Source organism: Astyanax mexicanus, chromosome 12 (genome assembly GCF_023375975.1).
Source record: "Astyanax mexicanus isolate ESR-SI-001 chromosome 12, AstMex3_surface, whole genome shotgun sequence".
In the NCBI taxonomy this organism is placed as follows: Eukaryota; Metazoa; Chordata; class Actinopteri; order Characiformes; family Acestrorhamphidae; genus Astyanax; species Astyanax mexicanus.
The window spans coordinates 49,911,034-49,931,347 of NC_064419.1; the positions used below are offsets into that span (position 1 = coordinate 49,911,034).

A 20,314-nucleotide genomic window follows, 5' to 3' on the forward strand; every position below is an offset into this window, starting at 1 on the left:
CTCCCCAAAACACATTTTACTAAAAGCTATAATGACTATAATAATAAAATATTAAAATGTTAATGTTGATAATATAATTTGGGGTTTTGCACTAGACTGTTCTCTAGTGTTTCAGCTGCATATATGCTTTTATTAAAAATGAATATATTTTATATACAGTAGAATGTAAATATATTAAAGAAGTTTAGTTGGACTGGAGTTTATCTGGAGGTGTGATGGATCACAGTATAAACCAATAGGGAGTCGGAATGGTATATGTTTATACTTCTCTACATCCAATCACAATCAGATTCACTCTATCTGGATGGAGAGATTTATCTGGATAGGGGTTTTATTGAACGATGAGAAGCCGGAATGAAAACCAGCTGAAATGAAACAGGAGTAACGAGGCTGTTTATATTAAAATGTAAGGAGGAGAAAGTTCAGATAATTGTGTGAAAATGTGAAAGTACATTTTTTTCTGTTCTGTGTGTTTGTGTGTGTGTGTGTGTGTCTGTGTGTGTGTGTGTTTGTGTGTAGTGATGACTGTGGACCGTGTGGAGAACCACACTCACGTGAGGAGGCGGTTTCCGCGGTATCACAGTACGCTGTTCCGAGGGCAGGCTCTGTGGGACAGTCATACCCACGTGGTGCTGCCACCTAGTGCCCTAGTGCCACAGCGCAGCCTCTGTGAGTATAGAGAAAAGCATACACACCTACTGTCTTCTGGTGCCAGAGCTCACACACACACACCAGAGATGTTCACAAGTCTTTGAGTCAAGTCTCAAGTCTTTGGTAACGAGTCCGAATCAAGTCACGAGTCACTTCTGGCAAAATAAAAGTCCTGCTCTTTAAAAGAATGGAAAATTAATAACAATAATAAACTAGTTCTGCATACGGGAGCCTGACTGACCCGATGCCTCTCTGCTGATCCAAAAGTTACATCTCATCTGCGTTTTTAAAGCTTCGCATGTGGATTAATCGATGCGCTGTGCACCTCGCGGGCTCGCAGGGATTTGGCGCTTCTTCCAAGCAGGATAATGGACAGTTTTTGGGGGCAGAAATGATGAAGTACAGCGCGTACATCTCAGAATTGTAGTTAAAAGTTCAGTTTTACACTGTCAGCATATAAATCTTGTGTGTTTTCCTATAGAAACAAACCATTCAAATGTGCAGATGGGCTCTCCGCACCCGATTAAAAAATCACACAGTGTCTGTCTGGCTTAAAATAGATAGAAACAGCTATTAAATGAATGAATCAACATTCATTGAAAAGAAGAGTGAAAAGTCCTTTATGCTAAATAACAGAAGGCAGCAACAAGCTATAAGCTAATAAGCTAATAACAACAACATTTTTTATTAATAACAGAAAAATAGATATGAAATTGGAAAATAGTCTAAACTAAACTAAGCTCAAAATGCTAAAAGAAATATAATTTAACGAATTCTAGAAGATAGAAATGAAATAGTGAACACACAGGTAGACAAAAATTAATAAAGAAATATTACAAAAAAAACACAAATATCCCAAAGTAAATAAACTGCGTCGAAACCAAACAAAGAAATAACAAAAAGACAAAGAAATGAACAAAAACAACGGTTTAAGAGCCAATAAAGTTGTTCTAATCTCAAAGCAGTAACTTAACAGAGAGAATATAAATCTTTACCAAAGTATTTCAAAGTATCCTCAGTGTTCATACACCAAAAATAGAAAATCATAATTATTTATGTCTGCGTCTGTGACATAAGTGCGACTTGAGTTTGAGTCACAAACTCGAGTCCCCATCTCTGACACACACACACACTCACACACACACACACACACACTCACACACACTCTTAATCATACTCAGTGTTCATATCTTCAGTTCCAGCGCTGCCTCCACCCGCCCCTGTTAGTCTGCTGGCCAATCAGACTCCAGAGATGCAGGCGGCTCGGCGAACCGCGTTTCTGCCCGACCCCCCCATCACCATCGTCATCCTGCTCATATACCGCAGCCTGGGCGCCGCTCTACCTCCCAAATACCACACCGACCGCCGGGGAGTCAGGTGGGTTCAGGTGTATTTAGGAAACGTGTGTGTGTGTGTGTGTGTGTGTGTGTTACACTGTGCTTAGTGACTGAGTAACTAAAAACTTTACTATGTGGGCGGAGTCTTCCTACACTCAACACTGACTGGTTTGTAAAAGGGGGTGATTGTTTTTTCTTTTTTCTTTTCCCAAACTAAGAAATATTTCAAACATTTCAGGATTTGGACTGTTGTAACACCTTATATACACCTTATATACACCTTATATACACCTTATATACACCTTATATACACCTTATATACACCTTATATACTGGCCTTAGTCAAAGGACTCTAGCAAGACTCCAAGTGGTCCAAAATGCAGCTGCCAGACTGTAAACAAGAACTAGACAAAGAGAGAACATTAGTCCAGCACTAGCCTCTCTTCAGTGGCTGCCAGTGAAATTTAGAATTGATTTTAAGGTGTTAGTTCTTATTTTTAAGGCTCTTCATGGTGATGCAGCAGAATACATCAGTGAACTGCTGGTTCCCCTTATGACCAACAGGTCTCTGAGATCCTCTAGAGAGGGATTTTTGGTGGTTCCTAGATCTAAACTGAAAGGAAATGGAGATTGTACCTGTTTCTGGAGTGTTTCTAACTTTAGCTATCAGACTCACAGAATCTACATCATCTTTTAAAAAACGTTTAAAAATCCACTTTTACTTTTTGGCTTTCGAGAGTGATCATGTGTAATGTGCCTAACTTTTGTAGTTTGAATGTGCTGTGTTTTATTTATTTGATCATTATTTATGTTCTATGTTCTAATTATTTTATTGTAAAGCACTTTGTGGCTCTGTCTTAAAAAAGTGCTATATAAATAATGATTACTTTTTTACTTACTTACTTACTTACTATGATGGGCAAGATGATTGATGCCAGGATTGATGGTGCTGGAATAGTGAAAGAGTTCAGGGTTCAGGGAGCATGAGATCATCATTTATCATTTTCACACATGGATTGAGAGAGAGTTCACCACAGAGTCCAGATCTTAACCTCATTGAGAATCTTTGGGATAAAGTGCTGGATGGAGAAGAGCTGCTTTGTGCAGCGGTTGGTCAGAATCTACCATCATCAATGCTGCTGAAGATCTTGGTGAAAAATTAATCCAGTAACACTAGATTAAAATAAATATTGTAACGTTGCAGAAGCTTATTGAAACAATGCCACAGTGAATGCAGCGTGCAGCAAAAAAAAGATAAAGACGGTGTGTATGTATTTTGGCCAGGCAGTGTATATTGTTTAAATCTGATCTCATGGGATGAGTCGTCACATCTATTTCTGTCATTATCTGTTTAATTGTCAGGATCAGAATTGTTAAATCATGTTTTATTATTCTATAAATGTGTTATAGATTTTATTTACAGGTTTCTGGCTTTTTATGTATTATTTTAAAGCTCAATAACCAGAAGCTGTGCCCCTGAATGTGTTAAATGGTGTATGAATATGAATATGAACATGGTGTGTGTACCGCAGGCTGCCGCGTCACCCCGTGCTGAACTCTCCGGTGGTCAGTGTGTCTGTATTTAATAACCAGTCGTTTGTGGAGGGATTCCTGGACTCTCCCATCGTACTGGAGTTCAGATTACTGGAGACCAGTAACCGCAGCAAACCCCTGTGTGTGCAGTGGAACCACACCAGCACGTGAGTTCATACTAAACATTCATTTATAGAGTGAGATTGTTCTTTGTTGGCATATCTGCTAAAATAATAAAATATTAATAATTCAATAAATATTTGTAGAATACAGTACCAGTCAAAAGTTTGGACACACCTCTTCTCATTCATTTAAAAGCTCTACAGCAGGGGTGTCCAAACTTTTTTTATTGGGGGCTAGAAGGAGAAATATATTTATAGTCTCAGGCCACAGACTCTGTAATAAAACAAATAATGAAATATACCACTTTAAATAATACTTTTTTCCTGATTATTTTATTTACACACCATTTTACTTCACTTACTATCTTTATCTTTGACAGTGTTGTGTAAACTAAGATTTTTCAAATTGATGTTTCATTTCATGATGTCTCTTAATATTAAACTCCTTAATTACGGCAACTTTTAGACTCTTTGGCCCGTTTTTCTGCACTACAACTGAGTACTCTCGCCGCTTTTAGACTCTTTGGCCCGTTTTTCTGTGCTAGAAATGCGCACTCTCTCTGCTTTTAGACTCTTTGGCCCGTTTTTCTGCGCTAGAAATGCGCACTCTCTCCGCTTTTAGACTCTTTGGCCCGTTTTTCTGCGCTAGAAATGCGCACTCTCTCCGATTTTAGACTCTTTGGCCCGTTTTTCTGTGCTAGAAATGCGCACTCTCTCTGCTTTTAGACTCTTTGGCCCGTTTTTCTGAGCTAGAAATGCGCACCCTCTCCGCTTTTAGACTCTTTGCCCTGTTTTTCTGTGCTAAAACTGCGCACTCTCTCTGCTTTTAGACTCTTTGGCCTGTTTTTCTGCGCTAGAAATGCGCACTCTCTCCGATTTTAGACTCTTTGGCCCGTTTTTCTGTGCTAGAAATGCGCACTCTCTCTGCTTTTAGACTCTTTGGCCTGTTTTTCTGCGCTAGAAATGCGCACTCTCTCCGATTTTAGACTCTTTGCCCTGTTTTTCTGCGCTAGAAATGCGCACTCTCTCCGATTTTAGACTCTTTGCCCTGTTTTTCTGCGCTAGAAATGCGCACTCTCTCCGCTTTTAGACTCTTTGCCCTGTTTTTCTGTGCTAAAACTGCGCACTCTCTCTGCTTTTAGACTCTTTGGCCTGTTTTTCTGCGCTAGAAATGCGCACTCTCTCCGCTTTTAGACTCTTTGGCCCGTTTTTCTGCGCTAGAAATGCGCACTCTCTCCGCTTTTAGACTCTTTGGCCCGTTTTTCTGCACTAGAAATGCACACCCTCTCCGACTCTTTGGCCCGTTTCTGACACCTAGCATTCAAACTTTGAATCTCACATTATAAAAACCTGCTTAACAGCGGGCCAACTTTCATTCTATTTCTAAAATACCTCGCGGGCCGCTCCAAAAAAGGAAACGGGACACAAATGGTCCGCGGGCCGTAGTTTGGACACCCCTGACCTACAGGAACACATGCAGAATTATTTATAATAATAAAGCAGAATCTGTTTATTTTCTACTTTAGATTCTTCTAAATAAGTATCAGATGTATGTTTGAGTTCAGATCTGTACGCTCTTGGTGTAAATATATTTTAATCTCAGTGTCTTCATGAGGGAGAGTCACCTGGAATAGACATGAACAATAGCTGCTGCTGCTTTTCTTTTCTTCACGCTGTGAAGCTCCAGCTCATCCCAATTAAATCACCTCAAATCACCTTAATCTCAGTTCATCAGCTTTAGATCAGGAGATTAATGTGGAGGAATTACACTTTTATACTCTTTACTACAGAATTATATATGTGTCCCACAATCGCTTCTACAATGTAAATAAATACATTAAATATATAAAAAAGCATAAAAACAGTAAATGAGAATAGAGTGTGTCCAACCTTTTCACTTGTACAGTATACTTTATTTTTTTTTCTAAAAAGCAAGACTTGTGCTAGATAATGTATGCAGTTAAAAAAATAAAATAAGCTAAATTAATAAAAATCTTTGTGTTTTATTTTGTTACATTTCTGCAGTGTTTCAGGCAAAACTGTTCATTTCAGCTTTTATATAGTAAATACATTTTATTTAAAAACAGAAACTGATTTATTATCTTGTGATGCGTGTGTGTGTGTGTGTGTGGGTGTGTGTGTGTGTGTGTGTAGTGTGTCAGTAGGAGGGTGTTGGACGGTGCGGGACTGCAGTGTTGTCTACAGGAATACATCACATGTTCGCTGTCAGTGTCACAAACTGGGGACCTTCGGAGTTTTAATGGACAGCTCACAACGAGAGGTAACACACACACACACACTATAAACACACACATACTATACACACACTATACACACACTATATACAGTTACTACACAAAATACACATTCAATAACTTGAAACTCGTGCCCTGTCCCATGACTTTTGTCATATCCCTTGAAAGCTAAAGAGCACTGCACTGATCTGTGGGACAATTCTAGCCAGAAACCGCCGGTCCCCATCATTACCCCCCCCTGTACTGGGCTTGCCATGAGCACTATGACCAAAGTTCAATCTCACAATTTTTACATATAAAGATAATGATCTCACTATCTCTATTCTTACCCGTTTCAGCCTTTTTCAGAATGAGCCATTTAAAAGCTCTGTCACTTTTATGCAAATAGAAGCTGTTTCAGGCCACGCCCCATGTTTACGCTGAGTGTTTTTTTTAGACATTAGTGTTACAGGCTAGTTAATCCTTAACTACGACAGAAGCACAAAACTCATTATATGAAAGATTTTACATCTCCCTTATCTGCTGACTCGCCACAGACAGTGGTTACAGATCCCTCCCTCAGACAAAGTCTGCTGGTAAATCATGCTGTGTACTGAGATTCTCAACCAGCAAACCCAAATAGAAACATTTCTTCAACTGATCTAGTGGGCGGGGCTCTGGTGGGGGTTGATGAATAGGGGGGTGGAGCCAGGGTGGTTCTGTGTAGTTTCCTTATTGTGACGTCACAATGAGGGAGGAGCATCTATGGAGGGAGGAGGTATTCTATGGACTCATAATTCACCTGATCTAATAATCAGCACACTGCCCAGTGTTCAGTACTCAACCTCACTCACAAGATAACACCTCACAACCTATACAGATGTGTGCATCAACAAGCCATCTGTTCCCTGAGATAACACCTAAAGAAAAAATATACGTATTGCTGTTCCATGACTTTTGGCATGTCAGTTTAATACACAAAAACACCTGGAGACACAATGTAAACAGCACTCTGTGTTTATTTGTTCTCATCAAAGTGATTTAAATATTAATCCAAATTAATGCTTCAGAAATGACTGTTTACCTGTGAATATTAATCAACGAATATTATTATAATTAATTATAACTTATTATAATTTTTCTGAAATGTTTTCAACTGAATCCTTCTCTCTCTCTCTTTATTCTCTCTCTCTGTCTCTCTCTCTTTATTCTCTCTCTCTCTCTGTCTCTCTCTCTGTCTCTCCCTCTTTATTCTCTCTCTCTCTTTATTCTCTCTCTCTCTCTCTCTCTTTATTCTCTCTCTCTCTCTCTATCTTTATTCTCTCTCTCTCTCTCTCTCTCTCTCTGTCTCTCCCTCTTTATTCTCTCTCTCTTTATTCTCTCTCTCTCTCCCTCTTTATTCCCTCTTTATTCTCTCTCTCTCTTTATTCTCTCTCTCTCTCTTTATTCTCTCTCTCTCTTTATTCTCTCTCTCTCTCTTTATTCTCTCTCTCTCTCTGTCTCTCCCTCTTTATTCTCTCTCTCTCTTTATTCTCTCTCTCTGTCTCTCTCTCTCTCTCTCTCTTTATTCTCTCTATTTATTCTCTCTCTCTATTTATTCTCTCTCTCTCTCTGTCTCTCTCCCTCTTTATTCTCTCTCTCTCTTTATTCTCTCTTTATTCTCTCTCTCTTTATTCTCTCTCTCTTTATTCTCTCTCTTTATTCCCTCTCTCTCTCTCTCTCTCTCTCTATTCTCTCTCTCTCTCTATTCTCTCTCTCTCTCTATTCTCTCTCTCTCTCTATTCTCTCTCTCTCTCTCTCTTTATTCTCTCTCTCTCTCTCTTTATTCTCTCTCTCTCTCTATTCTCTCTCTCTCTCTATTCTCTCTCTCTCTCTATTCTCTCTCTCTCTCTCTCTTTATTCTCTCTCTCTCTCTCTTTATTCTCTCTCTCTTTATTCTCTCTCTCTTTATTCTCTCTCTCTTTATTCCCTCTCTCTCTCTCTCTCTATTCTCTCTCTCTCTCTATTCTCTCTCTCTCTCTCTCTATTCTCTCTCTCTCTCTCTCTCTCTCTTTATTCTCTCTCTCTCTCTCTTTATTCTCTCTCTCTTTATTCTCTCTCTCTTTATTCTCTCTCTCTCTCTCTCTCTCTCTCTCTCTCTCTCTCTCTTTATTCTCTCTCTCTTTATTCTCTCTCTTCATTCTCTCTCTCTCTGTGTGTGTGTGATGAGTAGCAGTTAGAGGGGGATCTGGAGACGCTGGCTATAGTAACGTACACGTCGTTGACGATTTCGATGTTAGCGCTGTTGCTAACGGTTAGCGTGCTCTCCTGTCTGAGGGGGCTGAAGTCCAACACTCGCAGTATTCACTCCAACATGGCCGCCGCCACGCTGCTCTCCCAGCTCACCTACCTGCTCGGCATCAATCAGACCGAACAACAGGTGAGTCAATCAGTGAAGGAGTCACTCAGTGATTCAGTGATTCACTCAGTGAACAAGAGACTCAGTGACTGAATGAGTGATTCAGTGAGTGTACAAGTGACTCTGTAATTGAATTAGTGAATGAGTCATTGATGATTCAATGAATTAATAATTGATTCATTGAGTGAACAACTGACTCAGTGGCTGAATGAGTGAATAAGAGTGAACTAGTGATTAATTCTGAGAAAAAGTGAATAAATGTGTGACTCGGTGAGTGAATCAACTACTGATTTAGTGACCCAGTATCTGTACTCAGGGAGTGAATGAGTGATTCAATGATAAGTGAACAAACAACTGAATCAGTAAGTGAAAGAATGACTAAATGATTTACTCAATGAGTGAATGAGTGACTCATTGATTCAGTAAGTGAAAGAATGACTAAATGATTTACTCAGTGGGTAAATTAATGATTCAGTGATTCATTAACTGAATTAATGACTGAATGAGGGACTGAATGAATGAATGAATGACTCAAAGATTCAGTGAGTGAAAAAATTTCAAAATTATTTACACAGCGAGTGAATGAGCGACTCAGTGATTCAGTAAGTGAATTAATGAATGAATGAGTGACTCTGTAAGTGAATTAATGGCTCAGTAATTAAGTAAGTAAACAAATGACTGAATGATTTACTCAGTGAGTGAATGAGTGACTCAAAGATTCAGTGAGTGAAATAATTACTAAATTACTCAATGATTCAATAAGTAAATGAATAATTGAATGAATGACTCAGGGGTTCAGCAAGTGAACAAATGATTGAATTAGTGTTTCGGTGATTGAATGAATGTGTAACTCAATGATTTAGTAAATGAACAACTGACTGAATGAATGACTCAGTGATTCAATAAGTGAGCAAAGGACTTAATGAGTGTTTCGGTGGGTGAATGAGTGACTCAGTGATTCAGTAACTGAATGAATGACTGAATGAGTGACTCAGTGAGTGAGTGTGTTTATTAGCTCGGTGGGTATTGTGTTATTGGGTTATTGTATTATTGTGTTATTGGGATGGGGGGGAACACTGGGAGGTCAGGGGGGGTAATAAACACAGATCCAGTCTCTGAGACGAGGTTTAAATGTCAGTCTGATAAGGAGCTGCTGACATTATAAACCATCCAATTTACTGCTTCAACACAAACACTCACATCTCAGCCCACAGATATTAATATTCATCTAATATCACACCATTCACACACACACGCACACACACACACACACACACTGCACACACACACACCACACACACACTGCACACACTGCACATCAGACACACACAGTTTTATGTACAGTCTACTCTGATCTGAAGCCCACTCACAGAAAACACTTACAACTAATCAGCTAATAAATGCAGTGTGTGTGTGTGTGTGTGTGAGAGAGAGAAAGAGAGAGAGAGAGATTCTGGAAGTGTAAAAGAGCTTCTTTTCTCTACAGTCGTGATCAACACTCCTTTAAAGTTCCCACATCTTCAATCAAGTGCAAAATGATTGTATGAATTGATAGGAATAATAATTATTTTGAGATTCAGATTTAAATAATGTACATTTAAACCATTGGAATTAAAATCAATTAAAAGTGTTTATGATTTGAAGTGATTGGGGTTGAAATCATTATCAGACTAATTAAGATTAAACCACTGAGATAAAAAAAAATGCTGGGATTAAAATGATCAGGATTGAAATAATTGGATTTTGTGTGTGTGTGCAGTTCCTGTGTACGGTGGTGGCGATTCTCCTGCATTATTTCTTCATGTCTGCGTTCGGGTGGTTGTTTGTGGAGGCGCTGCATGTTTACCGCATGCAGACTGAAGTACGAAACATCAACTACGGAGCCATGCGCTTCTACTACGCCATCGGCTGGGGAGTACCTGCTATTATTACAGGTAAACACACACACACCGTTTATTTATTCATTTAGTAATGAGTAATCTAATGTGTTACTGTTTCCAATATAGTAATCAGATTACTGAAAGTAACTAATAAAGTAAAAGTGACAGTGAGACAGATAGCGAGCAAGATAGAATGTGAGACAGATAGAGAGTGAGGCAGATAGAGAGTAAGACACAAAGAGTGAGACACAGATAGTGAGGCAGGCAGAGAGTGAGACAGATAGAGAGTGATACAGATAAAGATTGAGACATTTAGAGAGTGAGACATCTAGAGAGCAAGACCGATAGTGAGACAGATTGCGAGTGATACAGAGAGAGAATGATACAGGTAGAGAATGAGACACATGTACAGTGAGACAGAGAGAGAGCGAGATCGAGAGTGAGACAGTGAGACAGATAGAGAGTGAGATAAAGAGGGAGACAACTAGAGCGTGAGATAGAGGAGATACATAGTGAGACAGAGAACGAGATAGAGAGTGAGACAGATAGAGAGTGAGGCAGAGAGCAATATAATGAGACAGATAGCGAGTGATACAGATAGAGATAGAGAGTGAGACAGAGACAGAGCGAGATCGAGAGTAAGACAGTGATAGATAGAGCGTAAGATAGATAGAAAGAACTTAAAAGTAACTTAGTTACTTTTAAAATCAAGTATTCCATAAAGTACATTTTAAAGGAGTAATTAGTAATCGGATTACTTTTACAAATTAACTATGACATCACTGACACACATTCATGTCAGACATAAACACTAGGGGTGTAAGAAAATATATACAGTATAGAATCTTATCGTGATATTTAATATACAACACTGTATAAAGTTTTAATTATTAGTATAGATTAGTAAAGATTGGTGTCAGAAGTGGTTCATTTAGTGTTGTGTTTAAACCCCGCCCACTAGAGGGCAGTGTTGTAGTCTTTCGTTAGATCCCGCTGTTCTGATTGGATAAAAAGTGAGCTTTTTTTAGATTTTAGATTTTATTAATAAGATAGTGTGTTTTTATAATGTGACAGTTTTTTTATATGGCAATATATCGGCCTGCTTACAGTATCACAATATATTTATATTGATTCGTCTTTCCAAAACAATAGTATCTAATAATAACCTGTCCAGTTTTATTGTAACCTTCTGTTTGTATTATTGATATGTACTGTATATATATATATATATTTATATATATATGTGTGTGTGTGTGTGTGTGTTATACAGGGCTGGCTGTGGGTCTGGATCCTGAAGGTTATGGAAACCCTGATTTCTGCTGGATTTCTCTGTATGATAAACTCATCTGGAGCTTTGCTGGACCAATAGCCATCGTCATACTGGTACCAGAACCTGTCTCACTCTCTATCTGTCTCACTCTCTATCTGTCTCACTCTCTATCTGTCTCACTCTCTAACTGTCTCACTCTCTAACTGTCTCACTCTCTATCGTATCACTCTCTACCTGCATTACTCTCTATCTGCATCACTCTTGCTCTGTCTCACTCTCTATCTGTCTCAATCTCTGTCTCACACTCTATCGTATCACTCTCTATCTGTATCACTCTCTATCTGTATCCCTCTCAGTCTGTCTCACTCTCTATCTGTCTCAATCTCTGTCTCACACTCTATTGTATCACTCTCTATCTGTATCACTCTCAGTCTGTCTCATTCTCTATCTGTCTCAATCTCTGTCTCACTCTCTATCTGTATCACTCTCTATCTGCATCACTCTCTTTCTGTCTCACACTCTATCTGTATCACTCTCTAGCTGCATCACTCTCTTTCTGTCTCACACTCTATCGTATCACTCTCTATCTGTATCACTCTCTATCTGCATCACTCTCTTTCTGTCTCACACTCTATCTGTATCACTCTCTAGCAACATTACTCTCGGTCTGTCTCACTCTCTATCTGTCTTTCTGTCTTTACCACTCTCTGTCTCTTACACTATCTCACTCTCTTTCTGTCCCACTCTCTGTCTCTTTCTCTATCTGTCTCACTCTCTGTCTGTCTCACTGTCAACTTAGGTGTTTAATTTCAGACTATTTTCCTACGACGTAATTACTATACCACTACAGAGTGAAATATGTGATCAGTGCAGCTGATTAGATTAATAATGATTTGAGAGTGATTTTATTATTCTAAACTTCTATTTAACTAAATAATGATTTTTTTATTTGAGTGAGAGATGTGAATCCGCCCACACTCTCTCCTGATGGACACAGCGTTCAGCTTAGTGACACTTTTTCAGTTAATTCATTAATTTATTTATTTATTGATGGGAAGTGTGAATAAGCCGTGTTTATTTGGCAGTCTGCACCAGTGTGGAGGTGGAAATAAAAATAAAATACCAAAGGAAATGAAATAAACAGTTTCATATTAATAATAATGGTTTGCTTTCGAAGTAAAGATGTAAAAAAAAAAACGCCCTTAAATATTCTTGTCCTTTCTTTCTCTCTCTCTCTTTATTCTCTCTCTCTCTTTCTCTATCTGCAGATGAATGGAGGGATGTTTACGATGGTTCTGCGTATGACGTGTAATCTGTCTCAAAAAGAGACAAAGAAGCTGCCTGTAATGTGAGTCTTAACATAAACACACACACACACACACACACACATATATATATATACAGGGTGTGTGTGATTCTGCAGGGCTGATGGGTTTCTGCTATTTAAACTGCGCAAGTTCTCTTCTTATGTAAAGGCTAATGCTAATGCTAACGCTAATGTGATTCGGCCAGACTGCCGGCTCTCTCTGCCTTCAGATAACCTTCTGTACCGCTGTTATACCCCCCACACCTTCATCACAACTTCATCAGACTCTCAAATATTGGAAATCTTCCATTTTTCTTCCCCTTCTCACCTCTTCCTGTCTTTCTCTCTCTCTCCCTGTCTGTCTGTTTCAGTGCCACTATCCGCAGTGCCTTTCTTCTGCTGCTGTTGAGCGCGTGTGTCTGGTTTTTCGGGCTAATGGCCGTCAATAACAGCATCCTGGCCTTCCACTACCTCTTTATCGTCCTCTGCTGTATACAGGTCTGTGTTACACTGGATTATTACACAGTGTGTTCAGTATGGATGTGTTTTAATCATTCTGAAGCAGGTTTAATACAATAGATGTGAATAAACAGTCATCTGATATGTATCAGGATATATATATATATATATATATATATATATAAGGGGTGTGTAATACACAACTCTGGAAAAAAATAAGAGAGCAGTTAAAATTTATGAGTTTCTTTGATTTTACCAAATTGAAAACCTCTGGAATATAATCAAGAGGAAGATGGATGATCACAAACCATCAAACCACCAAACTGAACTGCTTGAATTTTTACACCAGGAGTAAAGCAGCATAAAGTTATCCAAAAGCAGTGTGTAAGACTGGTGGAGGAGAACTTTATTTTTTTCCAGAGCTGTGTAATAATGGGGTTGTGTTGGTGTTGTTTAGGGTTTGGAGTGTGTGTGTGTGTGTGTGTGTGTGTGTGTGTGTGTGTGTGTGTGTGTGTGTGTGTGTGTGTGTGTGTGTGTGTGTGTGTGTGATATGTTAATGAGGGGTTGTGTTGGTGTTGTTTAGGGTTTGGCGGTGTTCCTGGTGTTCACGCTGTTTAACTCAGAAGTGCAGGAAGCCTGGAAAGTGGCCTGCATCGGCAAGAAGAGTCCCAGCGAGGAACCTGCTCGACCACCCCAGATTACCGTAAATACACCCCAGATTACCATACATACATCCCAAATTACCATCTATACACCCCAGATTACCGTAAATACATGCTATATTACCGTAAATACACCACAGATTACCATACATACACCCCAGATTACCGTAAATACACGCTATATTACCGTAAATACACCACAGATTACCATACATACACCCCAGATTACCGTAAATACACGCTATATTACCGTAAATACACCACAGATTACCGTAAATACACCACAGATTACCATACATACACCCCAGATTACCGTAAATACACGCTATATTACCGTAAATACACCACAGATTACCATACATACACCCCAGATTACCGTAAATACACGCTATATTACCGTAAATACACCACAGATTACCGTAAATACACCACAGATTACCATACATGCATCCCAGATTACTGTAAATACACCCCATATTACCATAAATACATCCCAGATTAATATACATACACCCCAGATTACCGTATATACACCCCAGATTACCATACATACATCCCAAATTACCATCCATACACCCCAGATTACCGTAAATACACGCTATATTACCGTAAATACACCACAGATTACCATACATGCATCCCAGATTACTGTAAATACACCCTATATTACCGTAAATACACCACAGATTACCATACATACACCACAGATTACCACGCCCCATATTACCGTAAATACACCCAAATTACCATCCATACACCCCAGATTACGTAAATACACACTCACACTAGTGCACACACACACAGTAATTTTCCATTTAGCCCAAATATCCTACATCAGTCCTGAGCTGTACGCTGTCTGAAGTTGTATAAAGTTAGATTTTTAGGTTTTACGTTTTAAACTCAGTGTATACAGGAGATACGTGCTTTTCAAACTGTGGCCTGTGGCCCCCTGGTGGGCTGCAGTGGTACTGCTGGGGGCTGCTTGCCGAAAATCTGTGTATTTTTCCCTCAGGTATTGTGAGAGGCAAATTATTGCCAATAAAACATTATATTTATCATAGGTCTTCCACAGTGCACGGCCACATGACCACAGTAAATAAACCACAGTAAAGACAACAACTGAACCTCTGTGACCTGGAGAGAACTGCTTAGAACTTAGTCTTTTATTTTATTTTCAATAAGCAAATGAAAGAGTTAATTCTATAGTTTATTTCTGTTTTTCTTTTCTTGTCTCTCTCATGTTTTGAGCAGGAAAAGTAATCATTGTGCAGGACAGTGGAGAGGGAGGGGCATCAGGACCAGGAGAGAGTAACTCTGTTATAGAGACAGTTTGTTTCTCAGACAGGGATTAAATTTAGTCATAGACTATATTCCCCTTAAAACATGGAGCATTCCAAACTTTAATCCCTGTCTGGGAAACTGTCCCATAAACCCCGTAAACCCTGTAAACCCCCGTCTGATTTAAAACATTCCAGATTCTCACATTTCCCACAGGGAGCAGGTTCCCACACAGGGATTAGGGCTAGTCCTGAACTGCAGCGCACAAGTCGAGACTTTCCACTGAGAGATTAATATAATTTATTACCAGGATTAATCCCTACAGTCTGAAAACACATCAGTACTGAGTTTCAGCTCCATTAAATCATTATAACCAGGTTAAAGCAGTATGCTGTTTGGTGTGTATTCATGCAGTGTGTATTCACGCAGTATGTGTGTGTGTGTGTGTGTGTGTTTGTGTGTGTGTGGTTGTAGGGTCAGAATCCGTACAACAGTGCCTCCCTGCTGGAGCAGAGTGGATTACACCGCATCACACTGGGAACATCCACCATATCATCAGTCAGCAGTGCTCGGTGAGTACACACACACACACTCACACACACACACACAGACACACACACACTCACACACACACACCTCTTTGCTTTTTTCATTTTTAAAAAACCTGTTAATATGGTTATATAATATTGTGGTTGCACATTGCAACACCAGTCCAGCATCCAGCAGTTTACCATAGCCTAGCAACAACACCATAGCAACACCTTAGCAACAGGCCAGCAACACCTTAATGTACAACCTGTTACCAAGCAATTGCATTTAGCAAAAGCATTTAGCAGCCATCTAGCAATACCTAAGCAACCACTTAGGCTACATTCACAGTACTGTGGCTCAGAACTGAATTTTTTCACAGCTGTGTGAACGTGCAAAATCCGTCTTATTTTTCAAATCAGTTTTGCGTCACTTTGGCTTTGTTCACATTACCAGGATGAAGTGATTTAAATCAGATTTTTTTGCTCAATGTGGTTCAGATCTGTTTTTTTTATGGCTGTGTGAACATGCCAAATCAGGTTTGAGTCACTTTCATATGTGGTCCTAAATCAGATACGTATCAGATCCACGTTCATGTTACATTAATGTGAATGTTTGCTTTTACACATTAGCATTAGCGCTACGTGCTTCTCTCTGGTACCCACACTGTATCTCTAGGTGCAGCTGTGCAGCTATAGCTGATAAAAACAGCAAAAGCAAACCGCCTGTCCTTTTTTCACCTCCTGGACCTGAGCATGAACTTCAGAGCAGCTGTTTACTCTCCACTCCAGCAAAAGATGCTCCACATATGAGCTGCTAACTCATCCATTTCCCTTTATAAAGCTACGAGTCTCTCCTCTCTCTAATATGAGGGTTTTTGTTGTTGGTGAAGAAGGAGGCGTTTATACAGGTATCAATGTGCAGCATGTGAGACGATTCAGGAACAGATTCTGTGTTCACATTACACACAGATACAGATCACTTACATTTACACTGAATGTGAACGGATTTAAACAACGTGGTTTGTATTGTGAACGTAGCTTTGGCCACACCTTAGCAGCCACCCTGGATTACCATCTAGCAATATCTAAGCAACCACCTCACAACAATTTAGCAACAAAATTTATTTGAAACAACTTTGGATACTTGCAACACCATAGCAACCACTTACTGTAGCAACATCACAGCAACCACCTGGTATATCACACACCCATTGTTCTGTATCATTATGAAATCCCACAGCATCCAACAGTTAAACCATAGCCTTAACCTTAAACTGCTTAGCAACACCTTAGCATCCAACCTATTATATTATAGAGTATATTATACCCCAGTTAGTTCCGACCCTGCAATGTGATTGGTTGAGAGGCGTTCTATGAGTACCATTATCAGCCGGTAATGCACTGTAACCAAAGCTCTCCATGTATTACTGTATTATTCCGCCACATACAGGTAACGTGGCAATGATGCAGCAGCGCTTACAAACCAAACAGCGCAGCTACAAACAAACAGAGCAGCAATGGAACTATTTTAACTGGCGGAGTTTTTATTACCAAACAGATCCTATTTTCTCCTCCTCTTTAACTCTTTAAAATCTTTCAATAAACAGTGATAATGGAACTGTTGTAAAATATACACAATAATACACTGGAGGTTCCTGCTATATCGTGTAATATTGCTGATCTACAGCAGTGCCAGTATTATATGTTATAGCACAAACCTTGAATGTATTAGATAGATAGATAGATAGATAGATAGATAGATAGATAGATAGATAGATAGATAGATAGATAGATAGATAGATAGATAGATAGATAGATAGATAGATAGATAGATAGATAGATAGATAGATAGATAGATAGATAGATAGATAGATACTTTATCCTGAAGGAAATGTAGGCATCCAGCAGCAACTACACAATACAATAAGAAACATATTTAAAGATAAAAAAAAAAACACAGAAGACTAGAAAAAATATATATAAAGGCATAAAAACTTCCTAAACAAGGTAAAGATCTATCTGTAAACAGAGCAGTGCAGTAGATGTTGCTAACGGTCATTAAATAATTAAATAATTAACAGAGCAAAGTGCAGTGTGCAAGGACATGGATTATGAAAGTGACTGATGTGCCTTAGAAATATAATATAAATATAAATATGCATACGTAACAAATATAGTTCTGTAAAGTGAATATGTGATTCCCAATCATGAGTAAAGTGTACTTGAATGTAAGGGAGGTTGGGGAAGTGTTACTGTAAATAATTAAGTAAATAATTGTGTAAGTAATATCAAATAGAACCATTTTAGCACCTTAACAACGAGCAGCTGTACCATAGCAACACTTCTTCAGCACCTGGAAAATCACTGTAGTTCCTGGAACTTAGTTTCGCTGCTCGATTATTCCACAATATCTTTAGGAATTTCACTTGGAACCAATTTACTAACTCTATGTTTTTTTTGTCTTTGTGTTGTTTTGTGTTGTTTGTTTGTTTGTTGTTTACTTATTGAGTAGGGAAAACCTTCTAGCGCGTCAGACTGCTGAGCACACGCTGGGTCACACCGGGGCCACGGACCTGGACGTGGCCATGTTCCACCGCAACGGAGGTACACTCACACACAATAACCTGCCTGCATGTACGTATACACCCCCCCCCATACACACACAGTCTACTCATACTTACAGCTAATTATACACTGATGTGCCAAAAGTCATGGGACAGCAGGAGGTGAATTATGGGAGTTGGACTAAAAATAAGAGCGCACCAAACCACCAAACTGAACTGCTTGAATTTTTGCACCAGGAGTAAAGCAGCATAAAGTTATCCAAAAGCAGTGTGTAAGACTGGTGGAGGAGGACATGATGCCAAGATGCATGAAAAAAACTGTGATTAAAAACCAGGATTATTCCGCCAAATATTGATTATTTCTGAACTCTTAAAACTTTATGAATATGAACTTGTTTTCTTTGCATTATTTGAGGTCTGAAAGCTCTGCATCTTTTTTGGTATTCATACACTTTGATACAGTGTAAAGTAGTCAGTATGCAACTACAGTATAACAGTGTACATTTAATGTCCTCCAAATAACTAAAAAAGTGATACACCCCTAAATGGAGTTAAAATGGCAAAATTGTGCCCAATTACTAATTTTTCCCTCCAGGGGTCATGTGATTTGTTAGTGTTACAGGGTCTTAGGTGTGAATGGGGGAGCAGGGCTTTTAAATTTGGTATTTTGGCTTCAATTCTCTCATACTGACCACTAAACGTTCAACATGCCACCTCATGGCAAAGAACTCTCTGAGGATGTGAGAAACAGAATTGTTGGCTTAGACTATCAGAAGATTTTTAGGACCCTAAAACTGAGATACAGCACGATGGCCAAGACCATGCATCAGTTTAACAGGGTTTTTGCTGTGGTTTGTGTCCTGCTGTAGAATTGATGCCACCTTTACTTGGCATCAGAAAGGATCTTGTACAATGTCAAAATATCTGTCCCATGACTTTTGGCATTTCAGTATATGTTTTTGTTAACATTTTAGATTTTTTTCAGCTCTTTCTTTTCATATATTTATCTCTTCTTTGTACTTCTTCGCTTAATCTCTCTCTCTTTCTCTCCAGGTGAGGACTCAGACTCGGACTCTGATCTCTCGTTGGAGGAGGAGAGAAGTCTGTCCATCCCGTCCTCCGAGAGCGAGGACAACGTGCGTCTCCGCGGACGCATCCAGCGACGTTTCAAAAGGACCAATCACAGTGAGCGACTGCTCACAGAGCCCGCCCACAACGGCACCAAAGGTAAACCTCAGTGTTTCGGTTGTGTACGCTAGATATGATAGAACCTGAAAACTGATGCACATTGTTACTGACATAATTCAGTTTATACAGTATAAATAATAATTCACAGTAAAATTTACTCTATTATTTTTGGGCCTAAAATGAGTTTAAAGTCATTTTGTTTTTAAAATGACCCACAAATACCTGGAGAACTTATCTGATCACTTGACATTGCTTTAAACTTTTATGTAAGGGTTTTTAATTCTGAAATTTGAGGTTTTGTGGGTGAATTTAACTAGAAAAATAAAGCAAAATTAGTAGCTGCTTTCCAAAGCCTAGACAGAAGATAGAGGCTTAGACTTTGAGGCTCAGGCTTAGGCTTTGGGACTCAGTTTTAGGCTTTGGGACTCAGGCTTAGGCTTTGGGACACAGGATTAGGCTTTGGGACTCAGTTTTAGGCTTCAGGACTCAGGCTTAGGCTTTTTTAGGACTTTTTTAGGACTTTTTTAGGCTTTGAGATACAGGTTTAGGCTTCGGGACACAGCCTTAAACTTTGCCATACAGGCTTAGGCTTTGAGACTCAGACTTAGGCTTTGGGACACAGGATTAGGCTTTGAGACTCAGACTTAGGCTTTGGGACACAGGATTAGGCTTTGGGACTCAGGCTTAGGCTTTGGGACTTTTTTAGGCTTTGAGATACAGGTTTAGGCTTCGGGACACAGCCTTAAACTTTGCCATACAGGCTTAGGCTTTGAGACTCAGGCTTAGGCTTTAAGGCTCAGGCTTAGGCTTTGGGACACAGGATTAGGCTTTGAGACTCAGACTTAGGCTTTGGGACACAGGATTAGGCTTTGAGACTCAGACTTAGGCTTTGGGACACAGGA

The 20,314-nt window shown here is 39.3% G+C and overlaps 1 protein-coding gene across 5 annotated transcripts in view; it reads left to right on the top strand.

The window, feature by feature from the left end:
* celsr3 (cadherin, EGF LAG seven-pass G-type receptor 3) overlaps nt 1–20,314 on the top strand; it is a 118,844-nt gene that overhangs the window by 85,232 nt on the left and 13,298 nt on the right. For 3 of the 5 annotated variants that reach the window (XM_049485592.1, XM_049485595.1, XM_049485596.1), the window contains exons 21-33: nt 520–669; nt 1,848–2,028; nt 3,521–3,688; nt 5,798–5,924; nt 8,090–8,296; nt 10,035–10,209; nt 11,426–11,538; nt 12,694–12,773; nt 13,103–13,229; nt 13,774–13,893; nt 15,605–15,702; nt 18,170–18,294; nt 19,278–19,451. In XM_049485592.1, the coding sequence (XP_049341549.1) occupies nt 520–669; nt 1,848–2,028; nt 3,521–3,688; nt 5,798–5,924; nt 8,090–8,296; nt 10,035–10,209; nt 11,426–11,538; nt 12,694–12,773; nt 13,103–13,229; nt 13,774–13,893; nt 15,605–15,702; nt 18,170–18,294; nt 19,278–19,451 (1,845 nt within the window). The remainder of the gene's footprint in view (nt 1–519; nt 670–1,847; nt 2,029–3,520; nt 3,689–5,797; nt 5,925–8,089; nt 8,297–10,034; nt 10,210–11,425; nt 11,539–12,693; nt 12,774–13,102; nt 13,230–13,773; nt 13,894–15,604; nt 15,703–18,169; nt 18,295–19,277; nt 19,452–20,314) is intronic. The other 2 variants (XM_049485594.1, XM_049485593.1) reach the window with 2 other exon arrangements.